Raw genomic sequence first — 22,969 nt, 5'->3', positions numbered from 1 at the left:
TGACCAAGCTCCTGGTGGAATGTGCTGGTCTCCAGTGACCCCCATGGGACGGGGCAGGTCCCCAGCCTGTCTCACCCTCCCACCCCCGTGTAACATGACCCAACCCAGAAATACTCCCAGGTTGTGACTCTCTGACCTGGAGGGTCAGGTTATGGCTGGGGAGGGACGGGACACCACTGTACATGGGGTGATGAGGCACCTTTGCCCGCCCAGCCCAAACAGTCTGGGTCTGAATCTGTCAGCAACGGGCTGAACCCGACCCACCAGAACCTTGGAAGAGTCTGGATCTGGATCTGGACATTGCGGCCCGGGTTCCTCGTCTGGTAGGCAGCATCACTCAGTGGACAGGACACACAGATGGGAGCCGGGACTCCTGGGTCCTCGTCCCAGCTCTGCCACTGATTCACTACCACTGTGGGGGAGTCGCTTCTCATTGCTGGGACTCAGTTTCCCCTGCTGTGGGGTGTGGGTGAGGATGCTGCAATGGACGGCTGGAAAGTGCCCTGTGAGAGCAGCAGAGCCCGGGGGGATCCCAGATCCCTTTCCCCTTCCCAAAGGTCTGGAGAAGCTCCTGCCTCTGAATCTATGGCATTGTCTTGGGCGCTCGCTGTTAGAGACAGGAGACCAGGCTGGCTGGGCCCTGCCCTGCTCCAGCGTGGCAGCTCCGTACATAGGGCTGCCCCCTTGTGCCCTCGCCAGGCAGATCATGCGTGGCATTTATATGTAGCTACAGCTGGGCTGCTGTTGTCTGAAATCTCTGAACCTCCCCGTGGCTGAAGGGTGCAGCGAAGGGAGGAAGAGGCAGGTGGCCAAGCGGCTCCCGGCACGCCTGGTACGTGGCCCGGTGGGGCTGCTCTGGCAGCAGATTCCTCGTTGCTCCGTATTTATTCTTCCCTCGCCCACCTTGCTGTGGAAATGGCAGGTGCTTTGAGAACTGAGCAGGACGGGCAGCTGGTTCCACTGCGACTCCCTGTAACACCGGTGGCTTCTCCAGCTATCCTCCCACCGAAGCCCTGGTGGGGAGCTTGCCGCCTCTGACCACAGGAGACGGCACCCTTTCCCAGCAGCCGCAGCAAACTCCTGCTGTGCCACGTCCAGTCCTCTCCAGGGCTTTGCTGGTACCTTCCACCTGGGACCCTCAAAACACCAGCCGGCTGAGTGAAAAAATCCCTGCAAAGCAGGTCTGGTTATCCCTGTTTTACTGATGGGAAACTGAGGCATGGAGCTGGGGTATGACTCACCCGGGGTCAGTGTCAGAGCCAGGCCCAGCCCCTGACTCCTGTGCTCTAGCCACTGGTCACTGAAATGACCATGGTGTGGGTGCAGAACCCTCTCGTGTGGGGCTGGTAAAAAGGCCAGGCCATTGGGCAGGTAAACCAGACCCATAGAACCTCCCCCACCCGTCGGGCCAGCGCCACAGGCTGGTCTAGAATAGGAGTCTCTGTCCCCATTTATTCCTCTCTGTGCGTCGGCGGAAACCGCAGCCTGACCATGCTGCCTGCATCTCCCGACCCATCCATTGCTGGGGGTCCATGTCTGTCCGGTGCTCTGTACAGCCAGCGTGACTGATCCCTGAGCGTGGGCTCTGCTCCTGCCCTCCCTTGCTCTGACGCCTCGCCTCCGGTGCCCTGCCCAGAGACCGATCGAGGGTCTCCTTTCCCCGGCAGGCTCCATGGTGGTGTCGTCCTTCTCTGCATTCCATGGCTCTGCTCTGCGTCGCCTGGCCGGAGCTCAGCTCATCCTGGGCTTCCGACTAGCTCAGTGCCTTTGTATTGTAGGGATAAGGAGCCCTTTGCGTAAGCCAGGCAGGTCAGGGGCACCAAAGGCATCTGGAAGATGGGGAAACTGAGGCACAACAAGGGGCAGTGACTTACCCACGGTCACACAGTGAGGGTGACGGAGCCAGGAATAGAACTCCGGAGTCCTGCTCCGTGCTAACCACCAGTCAATGGTGTCTTTACCACGTGGTGTGTGCCGCACCCTCTGAAGAGGGGAACTGTCTCCTCCTGGCCCCTGGCTCTGTACTGCCTCCTGTGGGGCCAGGGCGCGTGGAGAGTGTGTGCGTGTGTGTGAGACGCCCCAGCGTGCAGGGCTGGATCCCTGGATTTCCTACCACGTGTGCAGTAACTGCACCGACCAAAGGAATCCATCTCTGTGGCCGCTCTTGCTGCCGGGCCGGAGGGACACGGTGACAGCCTGGCTCTCGTTCCTTACTTAGGAGGAGGAGGAGGAGGAGGACCTGAAGAGGCCGGCTGGGCAAGGGACTGCAGAGGAGGTGGGCTCTGCGAAGCGAAGGGGGCTGCTGGCTGCTACGCTGCGGGTGAGGGTGCACTGGCTCCTGCTGGCGGTGGGGAAGTTTCTGGCCATCCTGCTGCTGGCTCTGGCAGGTAGGTGTTGAGGGGAGGGTCCTCTCCAGTTTCTCCTGGCCCAGGGTCGCCGGGTCACTGCAGGATCCGTGGCCTGGGCATGGGATGAGTCTGGGGCTCTCAGCCTAGCTGGCAGCAGAGGGGCTGGGGGTTCGGGGAGTGCGGGGGGGAGCACAGCCTGCACTGCCCCTGTTCACTGCAGAGGCCTCTGTCCCCAGTGCTGAAGTGGGGGGCCCCCGTGGGCCTCAGAGCAGGGCCCTGGGGGGAGCCCCAGCTGTGACCCGGCTACTGCAGCTCTCAGCAGCCCCAGTAACAGCCCCGGTGTCGGCTCGTTCCCCAGGGATCGCTCTGCCATCTGCCTTCTCCAGTGTCTATTACCTACTCTTCGTGGGCATCTGCACCTGGTGGGCCTGCCACTTCCCCATCAGCCACCTGGGCTTCAACACGCTGTGCGTCATGGTGGGCGTCTTCGCCGGCGGCCACCTGCTCTGCATCTACAGCTACCAGGCGCCGCTCATCCAGGGGCTCTTCCCCCCTGCCAGCATCTGGGCACGGTAAGGCCCCGGGCCTGGCCTCCCTCCTGTGTTCTGACGCCCCTATCCGGAGCCCTCCCACCCCCCTGCTGCCGGGCTGGCCCGCCCCTGTCCCATCGCCCCTCCAGCCGGTCTGGCCTTCCCCTGTCCCGCTGCCCTTCCATCCCCTCCAGCCGGTCTGGCCTGCCCCCGTCCCGTCGCCCCTCCAGCCGGTCTGGCCTGCCCCGTCCCATCACCCATCCATCCCCTGCAGCGGGGCTGGCCTGCCCCTGTCCCGTCGCTCGCCTGTGGCAGGCCTGCCCCTCCAACTCCAGTGACAGTGGGCATCACGGCCTCATCCTGCAGCACAGGTGGGTGCAGCCGCCTGCCCCCTTCCTGACTTGCGGGGGGAAGACCCATCTCCCACGGGTGATATTCCCACCTCCGTCCTGCCTATCAACCTGCCTCTGGCACCAGAAGGTTCCCCTGAATAAGCCCCTCCCGAGGGAGCAGGGAAGGAAGGGGGGACCTGTGGGTCGCCAAGGAGGAGCTCTCCCGTAGCCAGGGGCTGGTTTGGAGGGGGATGCCAGGGGGAGCTGATGGAACCAGCTGCCAGTGAAGGGACCCTGGATGTGCCGATCAGACCGGGATCCAGCAAGTCCTAGGGCCTAGTCCCAGCTCTGCCACTGGTTCGCTGTGTGCGGTGTGGGCACGGCACGGCACGGCCCTGCTCTCAGTGCCTCAGGGGGGCTGTGAAGCTTGGTTGGTTAGCACAGCCGTCTGTGCAGTCACCAGTCCTCGGCTGGGTTCAGCAGTAACTATGGCCTCTGCTCAGCGGACGGTGGCAGTGAGGAAAGCCGAGGACGATGGGGTGGGAGGGCTGGGCTGAGAACTGATCCTGAGCTCCCCGGTTGGGTGGATTGCTGGGCCGCTGGCCCGGCAGGTGGGTTCTGTCCGGCCCGAGGACAGAGCCGAAATGGAGGGATGACCCGCGAGGCTGGCTGGAGCCCTGGCGAGAGGAGGGGGTATGGGAAAGGCTCAGGTGGTCCCGTTTGCAGAGCGGCCGGGAGAAGTGGCAGACGGGGGGTGGGGGGCAGCGAACGGCAAAATGAGCAAAGGAAACAATGTGCTGTTGTGGAAGAAAGCATGGTCGCTTTTCCCACTGGCGTCCCGGGCAGCGAGAGGGGCTCTGGGGCATGCTCAGCACCGGGGCACCCCTTGCAAGCCTGCGAATGACCATCAGCTGCCGGCACCTCAGTACCCAGACTGGCCTGCCAGCTCCCAGCTGGCTCTGCCCCCTGGCCTTGACAGTGCTTCCATGCCCAGGGGTGTAACGCCGCCTCCTTCCTCCCTGCAGCATATTCGGCTTGAAGGCCTTCATCCTGCCGCTGAATTGCTCCAACCCCAACGCCCTCCTCCTCAACACCAGCCACCCCTGGCCGGTCTACGTGAACCCCGGTGTCCTGCTGCTACTGTATTTCACCGTGGCCTCTCTGCTGAAGCTGAGGAGGTTGGACTCCTCGGAACGGGTGAGGGGCTCGGGGGCCGGGTACAGCACAGTGCTGTGCCCATCCTGCCCCCTTGTATCCCACCCAGTGCCAGGGGAGGGGCAGCTGGGAAGCTGGTGCTCCAGAGGGCACTGGTGCCGACCTGGGGACGTGGGCAAAGAGCAATCAAGCTAGCGGCTGAAAGTGGAACTCTTCACCATGCTACACAGCAGGGAGTGGGGCCAGAGCCCCAAACCATTGGCTGCCCCACTGCAGATGGTCCTCCTCCAGCCCTGCCAAGTGTGTGCCCCATGGGTCTGCAGCACAGAACCCCACAGCTAGGGATCCCTGCCAGGCCAGGCCTCTGCCCTGCCCCGAGTTCCCCAGAGCTCGCTCTCGCCCAGCGTGTGACTCCCCGGGTGCTGGGGAGCCTTGGAGAGGGAAATGGGGCATGTGGCCAGTAGGATTTGGGGGCTTTACGTGCAAAGGCATCCAGAGCATGGAGGGGACGGTTCTGTTCCAGGCAGCTCAGTCCCAGAGGCTCCCCTCTCGGAGCAGGGAGGGCGCAGTCCTTCTCTACCTGGCTCTGGGGAGACCCCCCCCACGCCCCGGGTCCCTGCTGCAGCGCCCGTCACCGTCTGCCCCACTGTGCATGTGGGAGCGAGGCACTGAGGTTGGCTCTTTCCCCCCCACCCCGAAGGACATGGCGGAGGCATCAGCGGTGGCAGCGGACCCCCAGGATGAGCTGCTGGAGCTGGAGAGCTGGCCCAGTGCGGGAGGCCACCTAGCTGAAGAAACCGAGGTTAGGACAGGAGCCGCTGGCCCTTGGGTTTTTGGGAATGGGGCCCCTGTACTGCGCTTGCCCTTTGGAGACTCCCGGCTTTCCCTCTGGAGTTAGTGCGACAGCTGGTGCCTCAGGGCAGAGGACGGGGCTGTTGGGCACCAGCCAGACGAGGGCTCGAGGGCTTGGTGGGTTAGTGGGGCCGGAGAGAGGTGGCATGGAAGGGGGGATGCTCTTGTCCCTCATGCTGGAGAGTCCATGGGGTGGGGCTGCAGGGGGCAGCAAGAAGGGCCAAGGGACACTGGGTCGGGGGTCTTGGTGCAGGACGGGTGTGTCTGTGTGTGTGAGAGAAAGAGAGAACATCCTGGACAGATAATGGCGGGGGAGGCAGGAGGAGGGGTTGTGGGGGGAGGAGAGCACACAGACCTGCCCCTTGCACCCTCCGTGGCTGTGAAGCCGCCTAGCGTTTGCAGCCTGTATGCCCAGGCCTGACGCTCTCCAGACTGGGGCTGCCCAGGGGTTCACCCCCCTCCTATCTCTGTCCCCCAGCGGATGCTGTCCCCGGGCACCGAGGCCTCAGCTGCAGACACTGAAAACTGCACCGTGCATGTGATCGGGCCAGGTAAGTGGCCGTAACCAGCCCAGGAGAGACACACTGGGGGGCGGCTCAGCTCAGTGACTGCAGCGGCTGCCCCTTCCTGGGCACTGCCCTGCTGTGCTAGCCTCTGGTGCTCTCCTGGGCGTAGGGCTCCATCACGGCCCCACTCGCCTCGGCCCTTAGCTGGTCCCCACCCCAAGCCTGCAACCCCTGCGCCAGGAACCCCCTTTCCTTGCGCCCAGGGCGGGGCAGCCTCCAGAGGGGAGTTTCTAGGGCTTGGCTGGCACAGGCCCTCGTCCCTGCTCTGCCCCAGGCAGTGAGGTGGGCATGAGCTGCCCCCCAGCCCTGCTCATATTAAAGGGACCCCAGCAGCCAGGCTGAACCGGCTGCTCAGTTGGGTGTGAAGCAAAGCTGACTCCTAGTGGTCAGAGCTCAGCATTGCAGGGACGTGCACCTTCCAGGGGTCACATGAATGGGGGGTCTGTTCCTGTGTGATCCCCCAGGCCCCACCGCCCCCTGACCTGGTCCCGGGCACTGCGCCTGTCACTGTCTGATCCCCTCATGGCCCCACAGCTCCCTGCGCTGACCCTGGGCACCGCGCCCATCGCTGTCCAATCCCCCCACAGCCTCTGACCTGGCCTTGGGCACTGCGCCCATCACTGTCTGATCCCCCCATAGCCTCCAGCCTGGCCTCAGGTACCGTGCCCGTCACTGTCGGATCCTCACGGCCCCCGGCCTGTCGGTGCCGCTCTCGTTCTATATCGGTCCCAAAGTGCGTGGCCAGTTTTCAGCCTTGCTCTGTCTCCTCGAGGCGGGTGGGGCTGAAGGGGCTGGTGGGGGGATTTTGGGGCAGTGTCAGGTGCCTATGGGGTGAGCTGGAGCCTTCATGCCCCATGGGATGGGCTCCTCTCTGGGAGGTGATGGGTATGAGTCGTGGGGTGCTCTGGTGGTGGTGGGGGTGTATCTGGGCAGTTTTGGGGCTGCTCTAACCGTCCCTGCGATTCTCTGGGCAGTGAGTAAGAAGCCGGAGCGGCGCAGGCAAAGGCTGCCCCTGCACGCGCTGGGCCACGTGATAATGAAGCAGAGCTACGTCTGTGCCCTCATCGCCATGATGGTGAGCCTGGGGCAGGGTTCCGAGCGGCTGGGCAGGGGGAGCGCCGGAGCGGAGCGCTGAACCCAGGGGGGGCTGGGCTGACGTGGGCAGGGGGTACGGCTGCTCCGGAGCGGAGCATCGAACCCCAGGGGGGGCTGGGCTGACGTGGGCAGGGGGTACGGCTGCTCCGGAGCGGAGCATCGAACCCCAGTGGGGGCTGGGCTGACGTGGGCAGGGGGTACGGCTGCTCTGGACCGGAGCATCAAACCCCAGTGGGGGCTGGGCTGACGTGGGCAGGGGGTACGCCTGCTCCGGACCGGAGCGCTGAACCCCAGTGGGGGCTGGGCTGACGTGGGCAGGGGCCAGCTCTGTACTGGGGCTCCGAGCCCCAGTTTGGGGGCTGGACTGACATGGGGTGTGGGAGGGGGTGCACCAGCTCCGGATCAGGGCTCTGAGCCCCAGTGGGGGCTGGGCTGACATGGAACATGGGGAGCGATGCACCAGCCAGGTGCAGGGCCTGAGGGCAGAGTCTCCTCTGCCCACCAGGTGTGGAGCATCACCTACCACAGCTGGCTGACCTTCGTGCTGCTGCTCTGGGCCTGCCTCATCTGGATCGTCCGCAGCCGGCACCACTTCGCCATGCTCTGCTCCCCCTTCCTCCTGCTCTACGGGCTGGCGCTCTGCAGCCTGCAGTACGTCTGGGGCATGGACCTGGAGCCCGAGCTGCCCACCCGCGTCGGCTTCATGAGCCTGGAGCAGCTGGGGCTGGTCAGGACCAAATACCCCTGCTTGGACCTGGGGGCCAAGGTAACCCCCCCTCCGCTCCCCTCCCCTCCCCGCCTTTGGGCCGGCTGGTTCCTCTGCCCGTGGCTGATCTCCCGCTGCTCCCCACAGCTGCTCTACACCTTGCCCTTCTGGCTGCTGCTGCGGCAGTTCGTGAAGGAGAAGCTGCTGAAACGCCAGCGCCCGCCCGCCCCGCTGCTGGAGGTGACCGTCTCCGACACAGGTGAGAGCCCCTCCCCCACAGCCTGCGGGGTGACCCCGAAACACCCCCGGGTCCTGCCCGGGGCCTCGGCCTCCCCCACCTCCACGGGGAGCCCACGGCAGCCTTCGGAGGGGGAGGTGCAGCGAGTGCGCGCTGGCCGGGGAGACGCTGCTGCGCCCTCCGCCGTGCCCTGGGCTGGAGCGGGCACAGCCAGTGCCTGGCCGGGGCCGTTGTGGCACTGCAGACCTGTGTGCCGGGATGATGAGGGGCTGGTCTGCGTCCGGCTGGATATAACTGTGGCGGGACCTGGGCAGCTGTGTGCCCCCCTGCCCACAGTAGCAGGGCTCACAGGTGTTGCTCAGAGCAGCCTGGGCACGCTCACTGCTTTGCCATGGGGAGGGGAGCGGGTTGGGGAGCTGGCCCCCTCTGCCTGGGCACGGAGCAGGGCATCTCGGGCACCAGCGGGCTCTGATCCCAGGAACCATGCCTGGTGCCACCTGTGGGTGATGTCTGCGTATCTGGGGCCGGAGCCTGCCGCCCACCAGGGAAACGTACATGCTGGGTCGCCCGGAGCCGCTTCCCTGGCTCCAGGCCTGGCATGTCCCCGGCTCTCACCCGCTGTGCCCTGCAGAGCCCGGCCAGCCACGGAGCATGCTGAAGTTCTTGGGCGAGCTGCTGATGGATCTGTACGCCAAGTACTGGATCTACGTGTGCGCCGGGATGTTCATCGTGGTCAGCTTCGCCGGGCGCCTGGTGGTCTATAAGATCGTCTACATGCTCCTCTTCCTCCTCTGCCTCATCCTCTTCCAGGTGAGGCCTGCGCCCGGCAGGAGAGGCTGGCTGGCAAGCCCTGCGAGGCACCTAGTCTGGGCATGTTCCCTGCATGGGGCGCTAGCCTAGGCAGCCGCTTGCTGTCTGATTCCAGGGCTGCCTGGGCACCTGCCCCGTGATCGGCCACTGTCTGCAGCTGTGATGGGGAACCCGCCTAGGTAGGGTGGGCAGGTGCACCAGGCTGCTGGGTGGGGTGCTTCCCGGCCAGCCCTCCGTGCCGAGGCTTAAAGAAACCTCCAAGGCCCCATGGGGTGACTGAGCCACTCTGCGGGTGGCAGCCATCAGGTGGGGCAGAGCAAGGGGCATTGAATTAACTGGCACAGCCGTTGGGGGTCCAGGCCAGGCTCCGAGGGGGGTGACAGGGCTGCGCTGGGCAGGGTGATGGTGCAAGCTGATCATGGGCTCAGGAGAGGGAGCGCGGCACCCACCCTACCCTGAGGACAGAGAAGCTGGGCAGCCCTGCTGGGAGCTGGGGGTGCGGCCGGGGTCTGGGCTGCGAGGGAGGTGGGGGCCCAGGAGCTTATGGCTTCCGGTCCCTGCAGGTCTACTACAGCCTGTGGAGGAAGCTGCTGAAGGGCTTCTGGTGGCTGGTGGTGGCCTACACCATGCTGGTGCTCATCGCCGTCTACACCTTCCAGTTCGAGGACTTCCCCGTGTACTGGCGCAACCTGACCGGCCTCACCGACCAGCAGTGAGTGACGCCCCGGGGGCCGCCCAGCGGCCGCCCCCCCCTCCAGCCCTGCCACTGCCTGCACAGCGCTCCAGGCCAAGCTTTGCTCAGTGGCTGCTCCAGCTCCTAGGTGCTCAAACCCTGCCCCAGGGTCAGAGCCCCCAGGCGGGGTCGCCCCATCCCCTCGGCAGGGCAGGGTCTTCCCTGGGAGTGGGGCCGGAGTACACGGCGCTGAGCTGGCCCTTTCCAGAGCCTGGCCCAGTGACCCTCCCCCCCCGAGAGGAATGGCAGGATTGTTACCTCCCCCTGGTCTATGGAGAGGGAAACTGAGGCACAGAGAGGGGCAAGGACTTCCCGAAAGGCCGTCTGTGGCAGAGCCAGGGAGAGAACCTAGGAGTCCTGTTTCCCAGCCCTCCTCCTCTCCTAGCACAGACTCCAGCTTGCTCTGTGGCCACTCAGGTGATTCCCACAGAGGATGTTCCCGGGTCCCAGCGCTCAGCCTGCTGTCTGGAGCGTGTGCTGGGACCGGACGGGACCAGGGCGTCTCCGTGTCAGTAGCAGCCTGCATCGCCGGGCGCTCTGCCGGCATGCCCATTCTGCTCCCCCGGGGACAGGCAGCTCCGGCCGGTTCGACTAGCTGCTCTCCCACCAGGCTGGGACCGAGGCAGTGCCCCGGCTGCAGCTCTCCAGCTCTGCTCGCTGCGGCTGGGGAGCAGCGTTTGGGGTTGGATGCAGGAGTTGGGGTGGGGGCTCCGTCACCCTGGCCCTCAGCTGCTCTCCTCCCATCCAGGCTGGGCGACCTGGGCCTGGAGCAGTTCAGCGTCTCCGAGCTCTTCTCCAGCATCCTCATCCCGGGCTTCTTCCTGCTGGCCTGCATTCTGCAGCTCCACTACTTCCACCGCCCCTTCATGCGCATCACCGACCTGGAGCACGTGGCCCTCCCGGAGCCCCGGAGCCCGCCTGCCCCCAGGTATGCTCCCTTCCCGCCTGGCGCTGGATGTGCCCTGAGCAGCACGGGGGGGACACGGCTTGGGGGGTGGCTGCAAAGAGGAGGGAGCAGCAGCCTGGGCAGACCCAGGGCTGGTGACACTGGCCAGGTGATTTCCCAAGAAGGGTTAAGCCGGGCATCTGTGGGCCCTGACTGCTGAGTAGACCCAGAGTCCCATCAAGCCTACTCTCTGGCCTGCCTGGTGCCCCAGTACAGCGTGATGAGCCAGGGCTCGCAGTCTGGGCCCTTGGGTTTGGCTCGGCAGTGGGGCAAGTGGGCAAATACGCCAAGCAGGGTCTGTGGGGACAGGGAGCCGGGAAAGGGGCTGGAGCAGGCTCTAGGAGGTGTGTCTGGAAGGAGAGGGCGCAGTTCTGGGCATCCTGTCTGCTCCAGCCTGGTGCTCCTCTGGGACCCCTGGGCTGGGAGCAGGGGTCCCTTCTGCAGACAGGCCTGGATATGAGCTTGGGGTGGGGGGTGGGCTGGCATGGGACCCTGCCTCTGGCGTTCATTCCCCTTGGTCTGACACGAGGGTAGTGGGGTCCTGGTATCTCCCTGTGCAGGAGCAGTGCAGCCCCTTCCTTGATGAACCTTCCCTGCCCCTGGGCAGCCCCACGCCCTCTCCCCTGTCCATTTGCCCCACGTGTTCAGGAAGGGAGCGTGCGGTGCCTGGTTCCCAGCCGGGCAGGGAGCAGCGTTGGGCTCCTGCATGTTCGGGTAGCACCTGCTGCTGGCTGCGCTGTGGGGCTGGACCGTCCCTCCCCAACCTCCTCCCTTGCTGCCCTGAACGAGGGAGGGGCCAGCTGTGGGCGCTGGAGCCGAGCCTAGCCCTGTTCTGAGCTGCTCTTGCAGCTGGGCCTCGGGATCCAGCCCTGGGCACGCTGCCGTGCAGAGAGCTGGGGCAGGTGAGCGGACGCGGGGCTGTGCCCGGCGGGCTGTCGGAAGGCTCCAGCTGGCCAGTGCAGCGCGTGGGATAAGCAGAGGGCCCTGCCGGGGGGTCTGTCGGATACCAGGGGCTGCAGGAGCAGGGCAGGTGGCTCAGCAGGGCCGCCCGCCCCTCGGAGCGCTGACCCCGAGGCCCCGCATTGGCACTGGCGGGCGCTGAGCTACTTGGGGCACCACCTTTGGGATCTGGCTTCTGCTTCTTCAAGGGCCCCTGGCCCCTCTGCTCCCGGCATCCCGGCCCCCGGGATCCCCCTCTCAGCTCCTCCCCTCAGACCCCGTCCCTTCCCTCCCTGCTGCAGGTGCGAGGAGGCGCGGGGGAGCCACCTGCTGCCCCGTGCGGAGGAGGAGGCTGACCCCGGGGACGCCGACTCAGCCTCGGAAGGTAATCGCCGCTCAGGGCTCTGGGCAGAGCCCAGCGGGGGAGGGAAGGGTGAACTGGGGTAAGCTGGGACTGTGGGGGAGGGATGTTGGGAAGGGGGAGGGAGCCTGCGGGGTGGGGGGGCACTGGTGTGGGAGGGAGCAGGGAGTTGCAGGGCCTGTGGGGGGTGCTGGTGGGGAAGCGGATTGGGAGAGCACAAGGGCGGGAGCTACTGGGGGAGGGGGAGGGCACCGAGGGGAGGGGAGTGCTGGGCACGGGGTGGGTGCTGGTGAGGGAGGGGACATGGAGCCCAGGGTACATGGGGGGTGCTGGTGGGGGAGGGGAAGTGCCTGGCGGGGGGCGGGGCTGGGCGGGGGAGGGCACGGCACGTGGGGGACCGGTGTGGCCGTGACAAGCTGCCCTGCTTTGCAGCGGTGCCCAGTAAGTGGGGCCTGGTGCTGGAGCGCCTGGTGGTGCTGGGCTGGACCTTCTCCGACATCCTCACCCGCGGGCAGGTCTTCGTGCGGCGCCTCGTGGAGCTGCACGTCCTCAAGCTGGTGGCTCTCTACACCGTGTGGGTGGCGCTGCAGGAGGTAACGGCAATGGGCGGGCGTGCTCGGGAGACCAGAAAGGAAAATGCCCTCGAGGGCTCCCACCCTGCTGCTGGGGAATCTGCCTCTGCCAGCCATGGGGAGGGCCCCATAGGCAGGGGGGGATCCTCGGGGCAGGAGGGAGCGCTGCGTCGGGGTGGGAGAGGGGCCGCTAGCTAGCCGGGGGTTCCTTTGGCTGCCCTACGACTCAGTGGGGGGCCCCGGCCGTCCGCGGTGAGGCTGGAAGGTGCCCCTGGAGTTGGGGGCCCCCTGACCCGCGCCCCCAGCTCTTCCCTCGCTCCCGTGTGCTCTCTGCAGGTGTCGGTCATGAACTTCCTGCTGGTGGCGCTGTGGGCCTTCGCCCTGCCCTACTGCCGTTTCCGCCACATGGCCTCCTGCCTCTGCACCGTCTGGGTCTGCATCATCATCGTCTGCAAGATGCTCTACCAGCTGAAGGCCGTCGACCCGCGCGAGTACTCCAGCAACTGCACCGAGGTGCGCGGGGCAGGGGCGGGACAGGATCCAGAAGGGGATCGGGGCTCCCCCACAGCCTGCGGGCTCCCGGCACGCCTGTCCCTGCAGGGCAGCCCAACGTGCTGCCACCCTACGACGGCAGCTGCCAGGCAGTGGGAAGGATTGGCAGCCGGAGGGTCTGACGCCCCTCCTCCGATGGAGAATCGTGGGGACCCCCGGCCGGGGGGCTGGGTCCCTCCCCTGGCAGCTAACGTTTGTTTGTTGGTTGGTTCCGCAGCCTCAGCTGAATGGCACCAACCTGCTGGGGGCGGAGCTGAAGAACTCCACGCTCTACCGGGGCCCCGTGGACCCTGCCAACTGGTTCGGCATCCGCAAGGGCTTCCCCAACCTGGGCTACATCCAGGTGGGTCGTTCGGGGGCACAGCCCCTCTCCCCATGCCCCTGTTCTCTGCTGGACTCGCTGCCCGCTCTGCCGCTGGGGATGCCCACGAAGCGGGCATGGGGCGGAGACCCCCGGCTCCGCCCATGGCAGGATTTGAGCCCTTGGAGGCAGCAGGCTGCTGGCCCAGTGCAAATGGGAACCGGCTGCCCCTCTGCCAGGGTCAGCGTTGGCAGCAGAGCTGGTGAATCCATGTGGGCCGTGGGCAGTCCAGCACCTCGCCCACAGCTGGCGGGGTGACCCCTCCTGCCTCTCTGCCACCCCAAGCTGGAGGCTGGGACATGGCGGCTTAGCATCCTGCCCGCGATGCCCCGAGACCTCGCCCGGCTGGGACTCACCTTCGTCCCGGGCCGTTCCCCTGCAGAACCACCTGCTGGTGCTGATGCTGCTCGTCTTGGAGGCCATTGTGTACCGGCGCCAGGAGTATTACCGCAAGCAGTACCAGGTGGCGCCGCCCGCCACCCAGACGCTCTTCGAGGAGGCATCGCGCGAGCACCTGGACCGGGGCCTCGTCAGCTGCGCCAAATACTTCATCAACTACTTCTACTACAAGTTTGGCCTGGAGGTGAGATGGGCAGGGCTGAGGGCATCCCCTGGCGCTGAGGGGGCAGGTCTACGGGAGCGGGCGCTCCCCAGCCCTGTGAGCGGGACCCCAGCGTGGCAGGCAAACGACCCCCCAAGACCTTGGCTTTGGACACGGGCGGGCACCGGTTGTTGGGAACGAACTCCCCCTGGATGGTGATTCCCTGGCCCTGCTGCCCAGGGTGCAGTTCAGGAGGGGAGACCCTGCGGGCCCAGGGGGACCCTGGTTCTTCTTGCCCTCGGCTGGCTCCTCATGGCTCGGTGCGGGGTGGGCGGCGCCAGCCAGGGCCCCCCCGGCATGGGATTGCCGGCAGCTCAGCCCCTTGTCTCCCCCGCCCAGATCTGCTTCCTCATGACGGTGACCGTGATCGGGCAACGCATGAACTTCATGGTGATCCTGCACGGCGGCTGGCTGGTCGTCATCCTGACCCGGCGCCGCCGTGCTGCCATCGCCAGGCTCTGGCCCAAGTACTGCCTCTTCCTGGCCCTCTTCCTGCTCTACCAGTACCTGCTGTGCGTGGGCATCCCCCCCGCCCTCTGCATAGGTAAGGCCCAGGGGCCGGGACCAGGAGAGCAGGGGATGCTTGGAAGCCCTGGCCCTAAATCTCTTCCTGGGCAGGAAACCCCTTCCTTCCCCCCTCCCCAATCTCTGCACAGGCAGGGACCCCCTTCCCCCGCCACACCTCTCCACAGGCAGAGAGTTGCAGATCCCCCCACCCCCAGATCTCTGCATGGCTAAGAACCCCCTTTCTTCCCACCCTCCCAGATCTCTGCATGGGCAGGGACCCCCTTCCTCCCCCCCAACCTGTCCACAGGCAGGGACCTCCTCCCCCTGATCTCTGCATGGCTAAGAACCCCCTTTCTTCCCACCCTCCCAGATCTCTGCATGGGCAGGGACCCCCTTCCTCCCCCCCAACCTGTCCACAGGCAGGGACCTCCTCCCCCCAATCTCTGCATGGCTAAGAACCCCCTTTTTCCCACCCCCAACTCCCCAGATCTCTGCATGGGCAAGGTCTTGGGAGTAGCTGAGGGGAACATGGAGGCTTGTGTGTTATCGAACCCACATCTCTGTAGCAGGCCTGGGAGCAGACCTATGGGCATGGGGGGGGCACGTGTGCCGCCCTCCCCCAGTGACCTCTCCTCTCCTTGGCAGACTATCCCTGGAGGTGGACCCACTCCATCCCCATGAACTCGGCTCTCATCAAATGGATGTACCTGCCTGACTTCTACATGGCGCCCAACTCCACCAACCTCATCAGTGAGTACCCGTCCTCACCCCCTGGCTCCCGCGGCACCGCTGCTCCCCGCTCCCCACGGGACTGGTGCCTCCTTCTGCCCGTCTGTCTGTCCACCCACCCGCCAGCCACAAAGCAGTGGGCGGCACGTGTTCCCACCCTTGGACATGCCTCGTTCCAGGCCTTGGGAGCAGTGTCTTGGTTGCCAGCGTCCTTCCCCAGGGGAATCCCACAGGCCTGACTCTCCCCGTGCATAGCCCCCCTGCTAGACAGAGGAGCTTATCGGCCAGCCTCGCCCACTGGCCCCATGACCCGGCCAGCTGGGTATTCACCATGCGCTTCACACCTCTGGGCATGTCCCGGGGAGCAGCTTCCTTGGAGGTGAGAACTAGCTGTGCCTCCCAGGCAGGGGGAGGAGCCTGCCTGGGGTCTGCCCCCTTGGAGGAGGGGCCCAGCTGGGGTCCACCCCCTTTGGTGGAAGGAGGAGGGGCCTGGCTGGGGTCCACCCAGCTCATTCTCCAAGGTGCCCATGGTGGCGGCAAGGTGGGGTCCCTTTGTCTCTCTCTCCCTGCAGGTGACTTCCTGCTCCTGCTCTGCGCCTCCCAGCAGTGGCAGGTCTTTGCAGCCGAGCGGACGGAGGAGTGGCTGATGGCGGCCGGGGAGAACACGGACCTGCTGGAGCTGGCGAGGGGCAGACCCAACCCGGTGCCCAACTTCATCAATTGCAGGTAGGGAGCTCCCCGGGGCCGCGCTGGGAGCGGGGTCTGGCCTGGCCTGGGCGACTCCCGGCTCACCTGGGGCTGTGTGGAAGCACCCGGATGGTGCAGGGCCCGCTCCCTCGAAGGCAGGGGGGCTGGGGACCCACAGGCTGGGGGGCCCTGGCTCAGGGGAGCAGGACATTGCTCTGACTGGATTCCAGTGGAGGCCCACGGGCGGGGATGAGGCATGCAGACCATCTGGCGACCTGTGGAGCCTCTTGCTCTGCTCCTTGGGGAAGGGGTGTCCTGCTACCCAGACCCCCAGCGGCCCAGGACCGAGCTGCCCGCTGTGCCGCAGGGATGGGGTGGGAGGGCCCCGCGGGACCAGGGCTGTCAGCGCTGCTCTGAGCCGGCTGCCCCGGCTGCAGGTCGTACCTGGACATGCTGAAGGTGGTGGTGTTCCGTTACCTCTTCTGGTTCGTCCTGGTCGTGGTCTTCATCACCGGTGCCACCCGCATCAGCATCTTCGGCCTGGGCTACCTGCTGGCCTGCTTCTACCTGCTGCTCTTCGGCACGGCCATGCTGCGCAAGCCGGCCAAGGCCCGGCTGGTGCTCTGGGACTGCCTCATCCTCTACAACGTCACCGTCATCATCTCCAAGAACATGCTGTCGGTGAGCACCTGCCCCCGCCGACGCCCCGCTGGCAATGGGCACCGGGCCCGGCTGGGCGAGCCCTGGCAGGGCCTGGGGGGCAGGGGTGCTGCTGGGTTGGCCAGAGCCCGAGGGAGCACCCTCTTAGCACCCCCCATGCAGCCCCAGTTCCACTCTGTGCCTTGCCCTGACACCTTTCCTCCTGGGCGATCTGCCCATTGGCTGCTCCGCTGGCCCCGTGGAGCCAGGGCTGGGTGGGCGAGAGGGGGCTCTGCCTTTCTTGTCCGTGCAGAATTCAGACCCCCATGTGCCCCTGGGGCTGGATGGGTTGGGCATGGTTCACACGCCCCTGTGGGAGCCCCCTCCTCCGTAAGGGCCTTCTACCTGTGCTTTCGGAAGCCCTGGCAGGGGCCGGGCTGGGCATGCATTTCCTTTAGACAAAGGGTGGTGCGGAGCAGAGTGGCAGGGGCCCAGGCAGGCAGCGTGTGGGGAGGGGAATAGTCCCACGCTGTTTGCCCAGCGAGGGGGGGCTGACCACCTCCCCAACTCTGTCCCGGCAGCTCCTCTCCTGCGTCTTCGTGCAGCAGATGCAAAGTAATTTCTGCTGGGTGATCCAGCTCTTCAGCCTGGTTTGTACCGTCAAGGGCTACTATGACCGTGAGTATCCCTCTGCTGGGCAGAGCTCACCCGCGGGCAGGCCGCGCTGGCAGGGTTAGCGTGGGCACCCCGGGCACGGCCACAGACATCTCCGCCTTTGTCTTGGCTTGGACAGTATCTCTGGGGGGAGCAGAGGCCTCATACTAGCCCCACTGCTCTCTCACACCCCACTGCTGTATGCCAGGGCTTGGACCATGGGCCTATCCCAGTACGAGGGGCTGGCCATTGGGGCCTGGGGTCCCCCCAAGGTCAAGAGGATGGGAGGGGCTGAGGCTCAGGGTGTTGTGGGGTTGTAAGTGGGGGGCCCAGAACTGTGGGAAGGGAGCCTGGGGTCTCCCAGTGCCCAGAAGGTGGGGGCTGAGTCCCGGAGATTTTGATGCCTGCAGTGTGGGGGTTGAGGCCCAGGATCTCCAAGGATGTGTCTACACTGCATTGTAGACTTGGGGTTTTCAAGCCCGCCCTGGAGTGTCCACCCTGCACTGTAAACCTGGACTTACAGGTGCTGAACCTGGGTCTCTCAGCCGTGTTAGCACATCCACACTGCGCTGTGCAGCCCTTCTGAGCTGGGTCTGCGGTTTGAGCTGTGTCTACACTGCACAGCGATGGTGCTTGGCCCTCAATCACAACAGGACTCAGGCTGTGACCCTCCCCACAGCAGGATCCAAGGACCGGGTTCCTGAGTGCTTGTGACCCAAGTCAGACAGATCTGTGTGTGGACGGAAGAGGGGTGTGGGCTCAAACCTGAGTCAGGACCTGGGTTCGTGTGCTGTGTAGACATAGCCCTAGTGCCAGGGATGGAGTCCGGCCCAGCCTCGTGCTGCTGTTTGCCTTGCGGTTGCTGGGCTTTGCCTTGTGCCCTGAACGCTCCTGTCTCTCTGCTTTGCCAGCCAAGGAGATGGGCAAGGACCAGGACTGCTCGCTGCCTGTAGAGGAGGCTGGCATCATCTGGGACAGCATCTGCTTCTTCTTCCTCCTCCTCCAGCGCAGAGTCTTCCTCAGTTACTATTTCCTGCATGTCATGACGGAGCTCCAGGCCTCGGCCCTGCAGGCCTCCAGGTGGGGGCGGCACGGCCAGGGGATGCGTGCTGGTGGGGCAGGCGGGGAGCCCACTCACTGCAGGGGCATGGGGAGAGGGATCTCCCTGTGAGGCGCTTCTGCCCCCGGCCCAGCCTGTGCTCTGAGAACCAGACGGGGCATGGAGGTGGCATTTCCTGCTTTTGCCCCCTGCAGAGGCTGCAGGCTGCATTTCCCACAGCCCCCAGCTCCCATGGAGCACCGGGGACTGGAGGCCCTTGTTCCTGTGGGTCCCTGGGCCCCTGTGCTGGAGGCCCCCATCCCAGAGGCCAGCAGGGGCTGGAGAGCCTGGCTCTCTGGGGCCCCAGGGGAGGCTGGAGGTGCCTCTGGATCCCTTGTGCCCCAAGCTCTGGGCGCAGTGCCCCGGGGGTGGAGGTTGTCTCGCCGTTCTCTGGAGCAGGTGCCTGGAGTGCCCGGGCAGGGGGCAGTGTGCGGGGGGGCGTGCCCTGGCTCACTGCCCCGTGGTGTCTCTGCAGAGGTTTCGCGCTGTACAAGGCCAGCACCCTGAAGAGCATGAGTTCCCACCGGCAGACCGAGGAGAAGTCACTAGCCCAGCTCAAGCGACAGTGAGTCAGCAGAGAGGGCGGGTCCCAGGCTGGGGGTTCTCGCTGCCCACAGCCCCTCTGGAAACGGGGGCCTGGGGAGTGGAGGCTAGCCGCCCGGCTCTGTGGGGGGAGATGGACCCTCCAGCTGGGGGCAGGGGAGGAATTGGGCAAGGAGAAGGTCTCCTGTACCCGTGGCTGGGGCCGCTGCATGCTGGGGGACTCCACAGCGGGCAAGGGGGGTTCCAGGCCCAGGCTGTGATCAGACAGAAGGCCGGAGTGGGGAGACAGACAGCGACAACGCCCGCAGCTGCTCTGTGTTTGTGGCTGCAGGATGGAGAGGATCCGGGCAAAGCAGGAGAAGTACCACCTGGGGCAACACCCCAGCGACTCTGCCGAGGCCCCGGATGAGGACCAACCAGGTGAGGGGGGTGGTGGGGCGCAGCCTGGCACCATAGGAGTGGCAGAGCTAGCTTCTGCTGCCACCCCCAGGGAGTCCTGTGCACCCAGTGCCCATCACCGGGCTGGTATTCCAGTGGGAGCCTGGCTGGGTAGGACGGGCTGTAGGGCAGGAGGGAACTGGCAGTGGCTTTTGGGGATCCGGGGTGCATGCGGTGGGGCTGTGCGCCCCACGCCCGGTACCCTGGAGAGCCTTAGCCCAGGTGGCCCCTAATCCCCCACGTTGAGCAGAAACCTCTGTCTGTCCCTCCCTCCCATGTGTGTCTGTCATTCCCCTGCCCCGGGAAGCCTCGCATCCGTCCCCGTTCTCCCCCAGACCCTCCCTTATCAGTGCAGCGAGGTTGTTTGCCCTCAGATGGTGCCACCCCTGGGGTACGGCTCGTTTCAGGCCCCCACAGCAGCACTAGTTCCTTTGCCGGCCGGGGAGCTGCTGGGGCCACGGCTTGTGCTGTGAAGAGTGTGAGCAAGCTAGGGATCCTCCCTCCCTGCCTCACTCGCCCCCAAGTAGCCTCAGGGGCTGGCTTGGGCATACTGGGCGTGTTCATTTCCACCCAGTGCTTTGGGTGTGGCCCGTCACCTCGCCTCATGTGCCCTGCCCTAGGCCGAGATCTTTGAGGTGGTCTTGGCTGCCGTGGGGCAGGGTGGCTGGATGCAAGCTGGTGCAGCCAACAGGCGTCCTGCCCCGGCTGACGGGGTCCTCACCCTCCGATGTGCCCGTTCCGCAGAGCCAAGTGGCGAGAAGGACCCTTCCCGGCAGAGGAAGAGTTGGTGGCGGCCCTGGTTAGACCATGCCGCAGGTACTCCCCCCGCCCCAGCATGGAGCACTAACACGGGCGACTGCCCTCGGCTCTAACCCTTCTGGTGGCGAGTCACTGACGCCTGTGGGGGGCTGCAGCAGGGGCAGGGCCGATCCCCAGCTGGCTGCCCGTCCCCTCTGCAGCCCTGGGGCAGCAGCTCCAGAGCTGCCTTCCTCGTGGCTGGCACCGGTGCTGACGGTCTGTCCTGTCCTGCATGGCCCTGAGCCCGGCTCCCTTCCCCTCTGCGTCCCACCCCACCCTGGGGCGCTAACCTGGTGTTTCTGTGCTTGTCGGTACTAATCCAGTGAGGGGCGCAGGGACAAATCCTCGGTGCCCATTGGAGCCCGTTTGTAGGCAAGTCCCGGGACAAACTCCAGGCTCCAGGCTTAAACCGAGGCAAGGCTCAGTTCCGTGAGCAGAATGGCTTCCCCGGAGCACTCACATGGGCCCTGCCTACAGGGGCGTGTGCCATTCAGCTGCTCGTGCGCACCAGTTCCTCCTGGGGCGAGTCACTGGTGCAAGCTGGCACATGGCCCCAGAAAATCCCCGAGTGCCTGGCCGTAGAGGTGCCAGGGTGCTCTGTGAGCACTGCGCCCCAGGGTGCTCCCCGCGGGCTCCAGGGCTGATTGGGATGCAGCTGTTTGAGCGCTCGGCGGCTCTTCGGGGACTCCACTCTTGGTGCGTGGGTGCGTGAGATCAGATTCTTTGGCCGTCAGTGTGTACAGGGCCTGTGCCTGTGCCCTAGGTGTCCACCCACAACCCTCCGCCCAAGGGCATAAAGTGCACGGAGCCGACCCAACCGCCCCTCGGTTCCTTCTGACCCCCCGGGGCCGCAGGACAGACCAGTGCAGTGTCCACCGTCCCTCTGCGCACCATGCCGGTGCTGTGTAGGCCATTAGTTGATTGCCTCTCGGCAGAGTAGCTGTGTGTATATTTATGTCTTTGCCAAGGTTCGGGTAGGCTCGGAACATGGCACTAGCCACATGGCACAAGCGAAATCTCGGGGGTTTGAGGCTGCTGCCCTGTGGCACACTCCCAAGCCTGTTCGTGCTGGCCCCGCACAGTGCCTGGCCCACGTACGAGAGGGACGCGGCCCAGAGGGACGTGCCGCCCATTGCTCTTTCTCCAAGTGCTCATGGTGCGAGGGACGCCTGCCTGGAGCTGTCCATCCTCGAGAGATTGGATCCAGCCTCCCCCAGCTCCAGGAGGGGCTCACCCAGAGCACCGTCTCTCGGTCAGTGCCCCGGAGTCCACGCCCAGCTCCCAGGCCGCATTTGCTCAAAGCCCTGTTTGCCCGCCACCACCCCAGCGTCGACATCGTGTGACCGGGGCTGGAAGCAGCGTTGCTCCAGGGCACAGCCAATGCACGGGTGCCATCTCCAGGGCCAGCAGGTCGAGCCGCAAGATGACAGACCTGTGACTCGTCTCAGGCTCTGCGTGTAAAGGGCCAGAGGCTGGAAACCCTGCGCCTGGTGCCTAGGACTGACCTCCAAGAGCACAGCAGTCCCTGTCACTCTTGCTACCAGCCCCCGGCCCCACGGGCATCAGTACTCAGACCACCGTGCCATCCAGCCCTGTCTTGATTGCCTGGGAACCGTCTCTGGGACCTGGCACCATGGCACCAGCTCTCCTGGCACCTAGCTGGTGTTGAGTGCTTTATCTGTGGGCCAAGTAGCCATCACCTCTCCCTCCAAAGCTGCCTATCCAAACTGTCAGTGTCAGAGATGTCGGTACGCCAGGGTAAGGGAGGTGTCCCTTGTACTGTCCTCTCCTCCACCAGGGCCTGATAGACGGGTCCCTCCCTAGGAGGAAGTAAAGTCCTCTTCCTCCTCCTGTGCTGGGCAGAGCAGGGCTCAGCTCCCACCCTCCCCCTCCCCTCCCTCGGTGGCACGGTGGAAGAGGAGTCCATGAGAGGTAGCAGGAAGAGACCTCACAGGGAGCTTGGCGCGTCATGCCAGCAGAACAGAATGATTCCGGGATACCCCCATGCTGAACTTGGCCTTTGCTGATAGAGACCAGGGGCCATGGACACCTCCCAGCCGTTCTCCACCGGTAAAGACATGGTAGGAGCTAGCCATGTTGGATCCAAAACGCCACGGTAGCGCTCGTTCCTCTGGAACTGAGGCAGCCTCTGGGGCCTGCCTGAAGAATGTCCCCATTTCTCAAAGGCAGGGCAGCCCTGCAGACCTCAGGCTTCCCCCTCCAAGACACTGCTCGTTAGCAGAGGTGTCCAGATGGGAGGCCCATTTTGGCAGGGCCGTCCTGCTGGTGAATTCCTACCCACCTCCATGCTTGGGAGCCATCAGGAGCAGGAGCCGGCTGGCCAGCAACCCAGAGAGGACGGTTCCTGACCTTGCAGCAAGGGTGGTTCCTCGAGCTGGGTTGTCCATGTGGCTTCCTCGCCCTGCCCGCTTTCCCCACTGCTCCTCTGGGGTCCCGGGGAAGGAACTGGGGGATTGGGCTCCCTAAGTGCCCTCGGGTGGGGGTGTGAGGACGTGTAGGGCACAGGCAGGGCCCCACGGCCAGGCGCAGGTCTCACGCGCAGCGAGAGTGGAGTCCTTGGGGAGCCCGCCGGGAGGAGCACCGTGACTGGAGGGTAAGCGACTGCTCGCTGGGTTGAACTAATGAAGCCCTGAGATTCACTGCACTCAGGGCAGCCTCCAGGTTGGCTCTGCCCCCGGGGCTGTAGGCCTGACTTCACCTTATCCTGAACTGTGCTGGTCAAACCCCACAGACCCGTCAGTGCGGTGGGGCCTAGCCTGAGTGCCATTCCCCTCCGCCAGGAGTCAGGGGGGTGGGGGCAGGAACCTTCCCTCCTGGGCTGCGTCCTCTGCGGGTCCCTCCATGACACCGGCTGTTGTGTGTTGTCTCCCCCCGGCTCCCCGCAGTCCTGCACTCAGGTGAGTATTTCCTTTTCGAGTCGGACAGCGAGGAGGAGGAGGAGGCCAGCTTGGAGGAGCAGAAGCCAGCCAAGCAGAGTGCATTCCAGGTAAGGGCAGCCCCCAGCCGGCCTGCTGGAGCCGGGCAGCTACGTGTCCGTCTGTCTGCTCTGCCCATCTGTCCGTCCATCCATCCGCATTCTGGCCACCTATCCCTGTACTTAGCCATCTGTCTCTCCCCTGCCCCTGCCCCCAGCTCTCCCCACCGTGCCGGCCGTCTC

General features: G+C 65.5%; 1 protein-coding gene across 6 annotated transcripts in view; it reads left to right on the top strand.

Moving 5' to 3' along the window:
- The window catches only part of PIEZO1 (piezo type mechanosensitive ion channel component 1 (Er blood group)), a 114,277-nt gene that overhangs the window by 76,428 nt on the left and 14,880 nt on the right, over positions 1-22,969 (top strand). For 4 of the 6 annotated variants that reach the window (XM_073308188.2, XM_073308186.2, XM_073308190.2 and 1 more), the window contains 26 exons: positions 2,219-2,387; positions 2,707-2,920; positions 4,236-4,407; positions 5,066-5,167; positions 5,696-5,768; positions 6,758-6,858; positions 7,384-7,644; positions 7,732-7,843; positions 8,454-8,632; positions 9,196-9,344; positions 10,114-10,293; positions 11,553-11,635; positions 12,044-12,204; positions 12,520-12,696; positions 12,953-13,078; positions 13,479-13,679; positions 14,037-14,241; positions 14,850-14,954; positions 15,506-15,659; positions 16,058-16,301; positions 16,841-16,937; positions 17,825-17,993; positions 18,488-18,577; positions 18,887-18,975; positions 19,738-19,809; positions 22,698-22,798. In XM_073308188.2, the coding sequence (XP_073164289.2) occupies positions 2,219-2,387; positions 2,707-2,920; positions 4,236-4,407; positions 5,066-5,167; positions 5,696-5,768; positions 6,758-6,858; positions 7,384-7,644; positions 7,732-7,843; positions 8,454-8,632; positions 9,196-9,344; positions 10,114-10,293; positions 11,553-11,635; positions 12,044-12,204; positions 12,520-12,696; positions 12,953-13,078; positions 13,479-13,679; positions 14,037-14,241; positions 14,850-14,954; positions 15,506-15,659; positions 16,058-16,301; positions 16,841-16,937; positions 17,825-17,993; positions 18,488-18,577; positions 18,887-18,975; positions 19,738-19,809; positions 22,698-22,798 (3,786 nt within the window). The remainder of the gene's footprint in view (positions 1-2,218; positions 2,388-2,706; positions 2,921-4,235; positions 4,408-5,065; positions 5,168-5,695; positions 5,769-6,757; positions 6,859-7,383; positions 7,645-7,731; positions 7,844-8,453; positions 8,633-9,195; positions 9,345-10,113; positions 10,294-11,552; positions 11,636-12,043; positions 12,205-12,519; positions 12,697-12,952; positions 13,079-13,478; positions 13,680-14,036; positions 14,242-14,849; positions 14,955-15,505; positions 15,660-16,057; positions 16,302-16,840; positions 16,938-17,824; positions 17,994-18,487; positions 18,578-18,886; positions 18,976-19,737; positions 19,810-22,697; positions 22,799-22,969) is intronic. The other 2 variants (XM_073308187.2, XM_073308189.2) reach the window with 2 other exon arrangements.

This window comes from Lepidochelys kempii, chromosome 12, assembly GCF_965140285.1.
Source record: "Lepidochelys kempii isolate rLepKem1 chromosome 12, rLepKem1.hap1, whole genome shotgun sequence".
NCBI lineage: Eukaryota > Metazoa > Chordata > Testudines > Cheloniidae > Lepidochelys > Lepidochelys kempii.
This window is presented reverse-complemented; position numbering and strand designations above follow the sequence as displayed.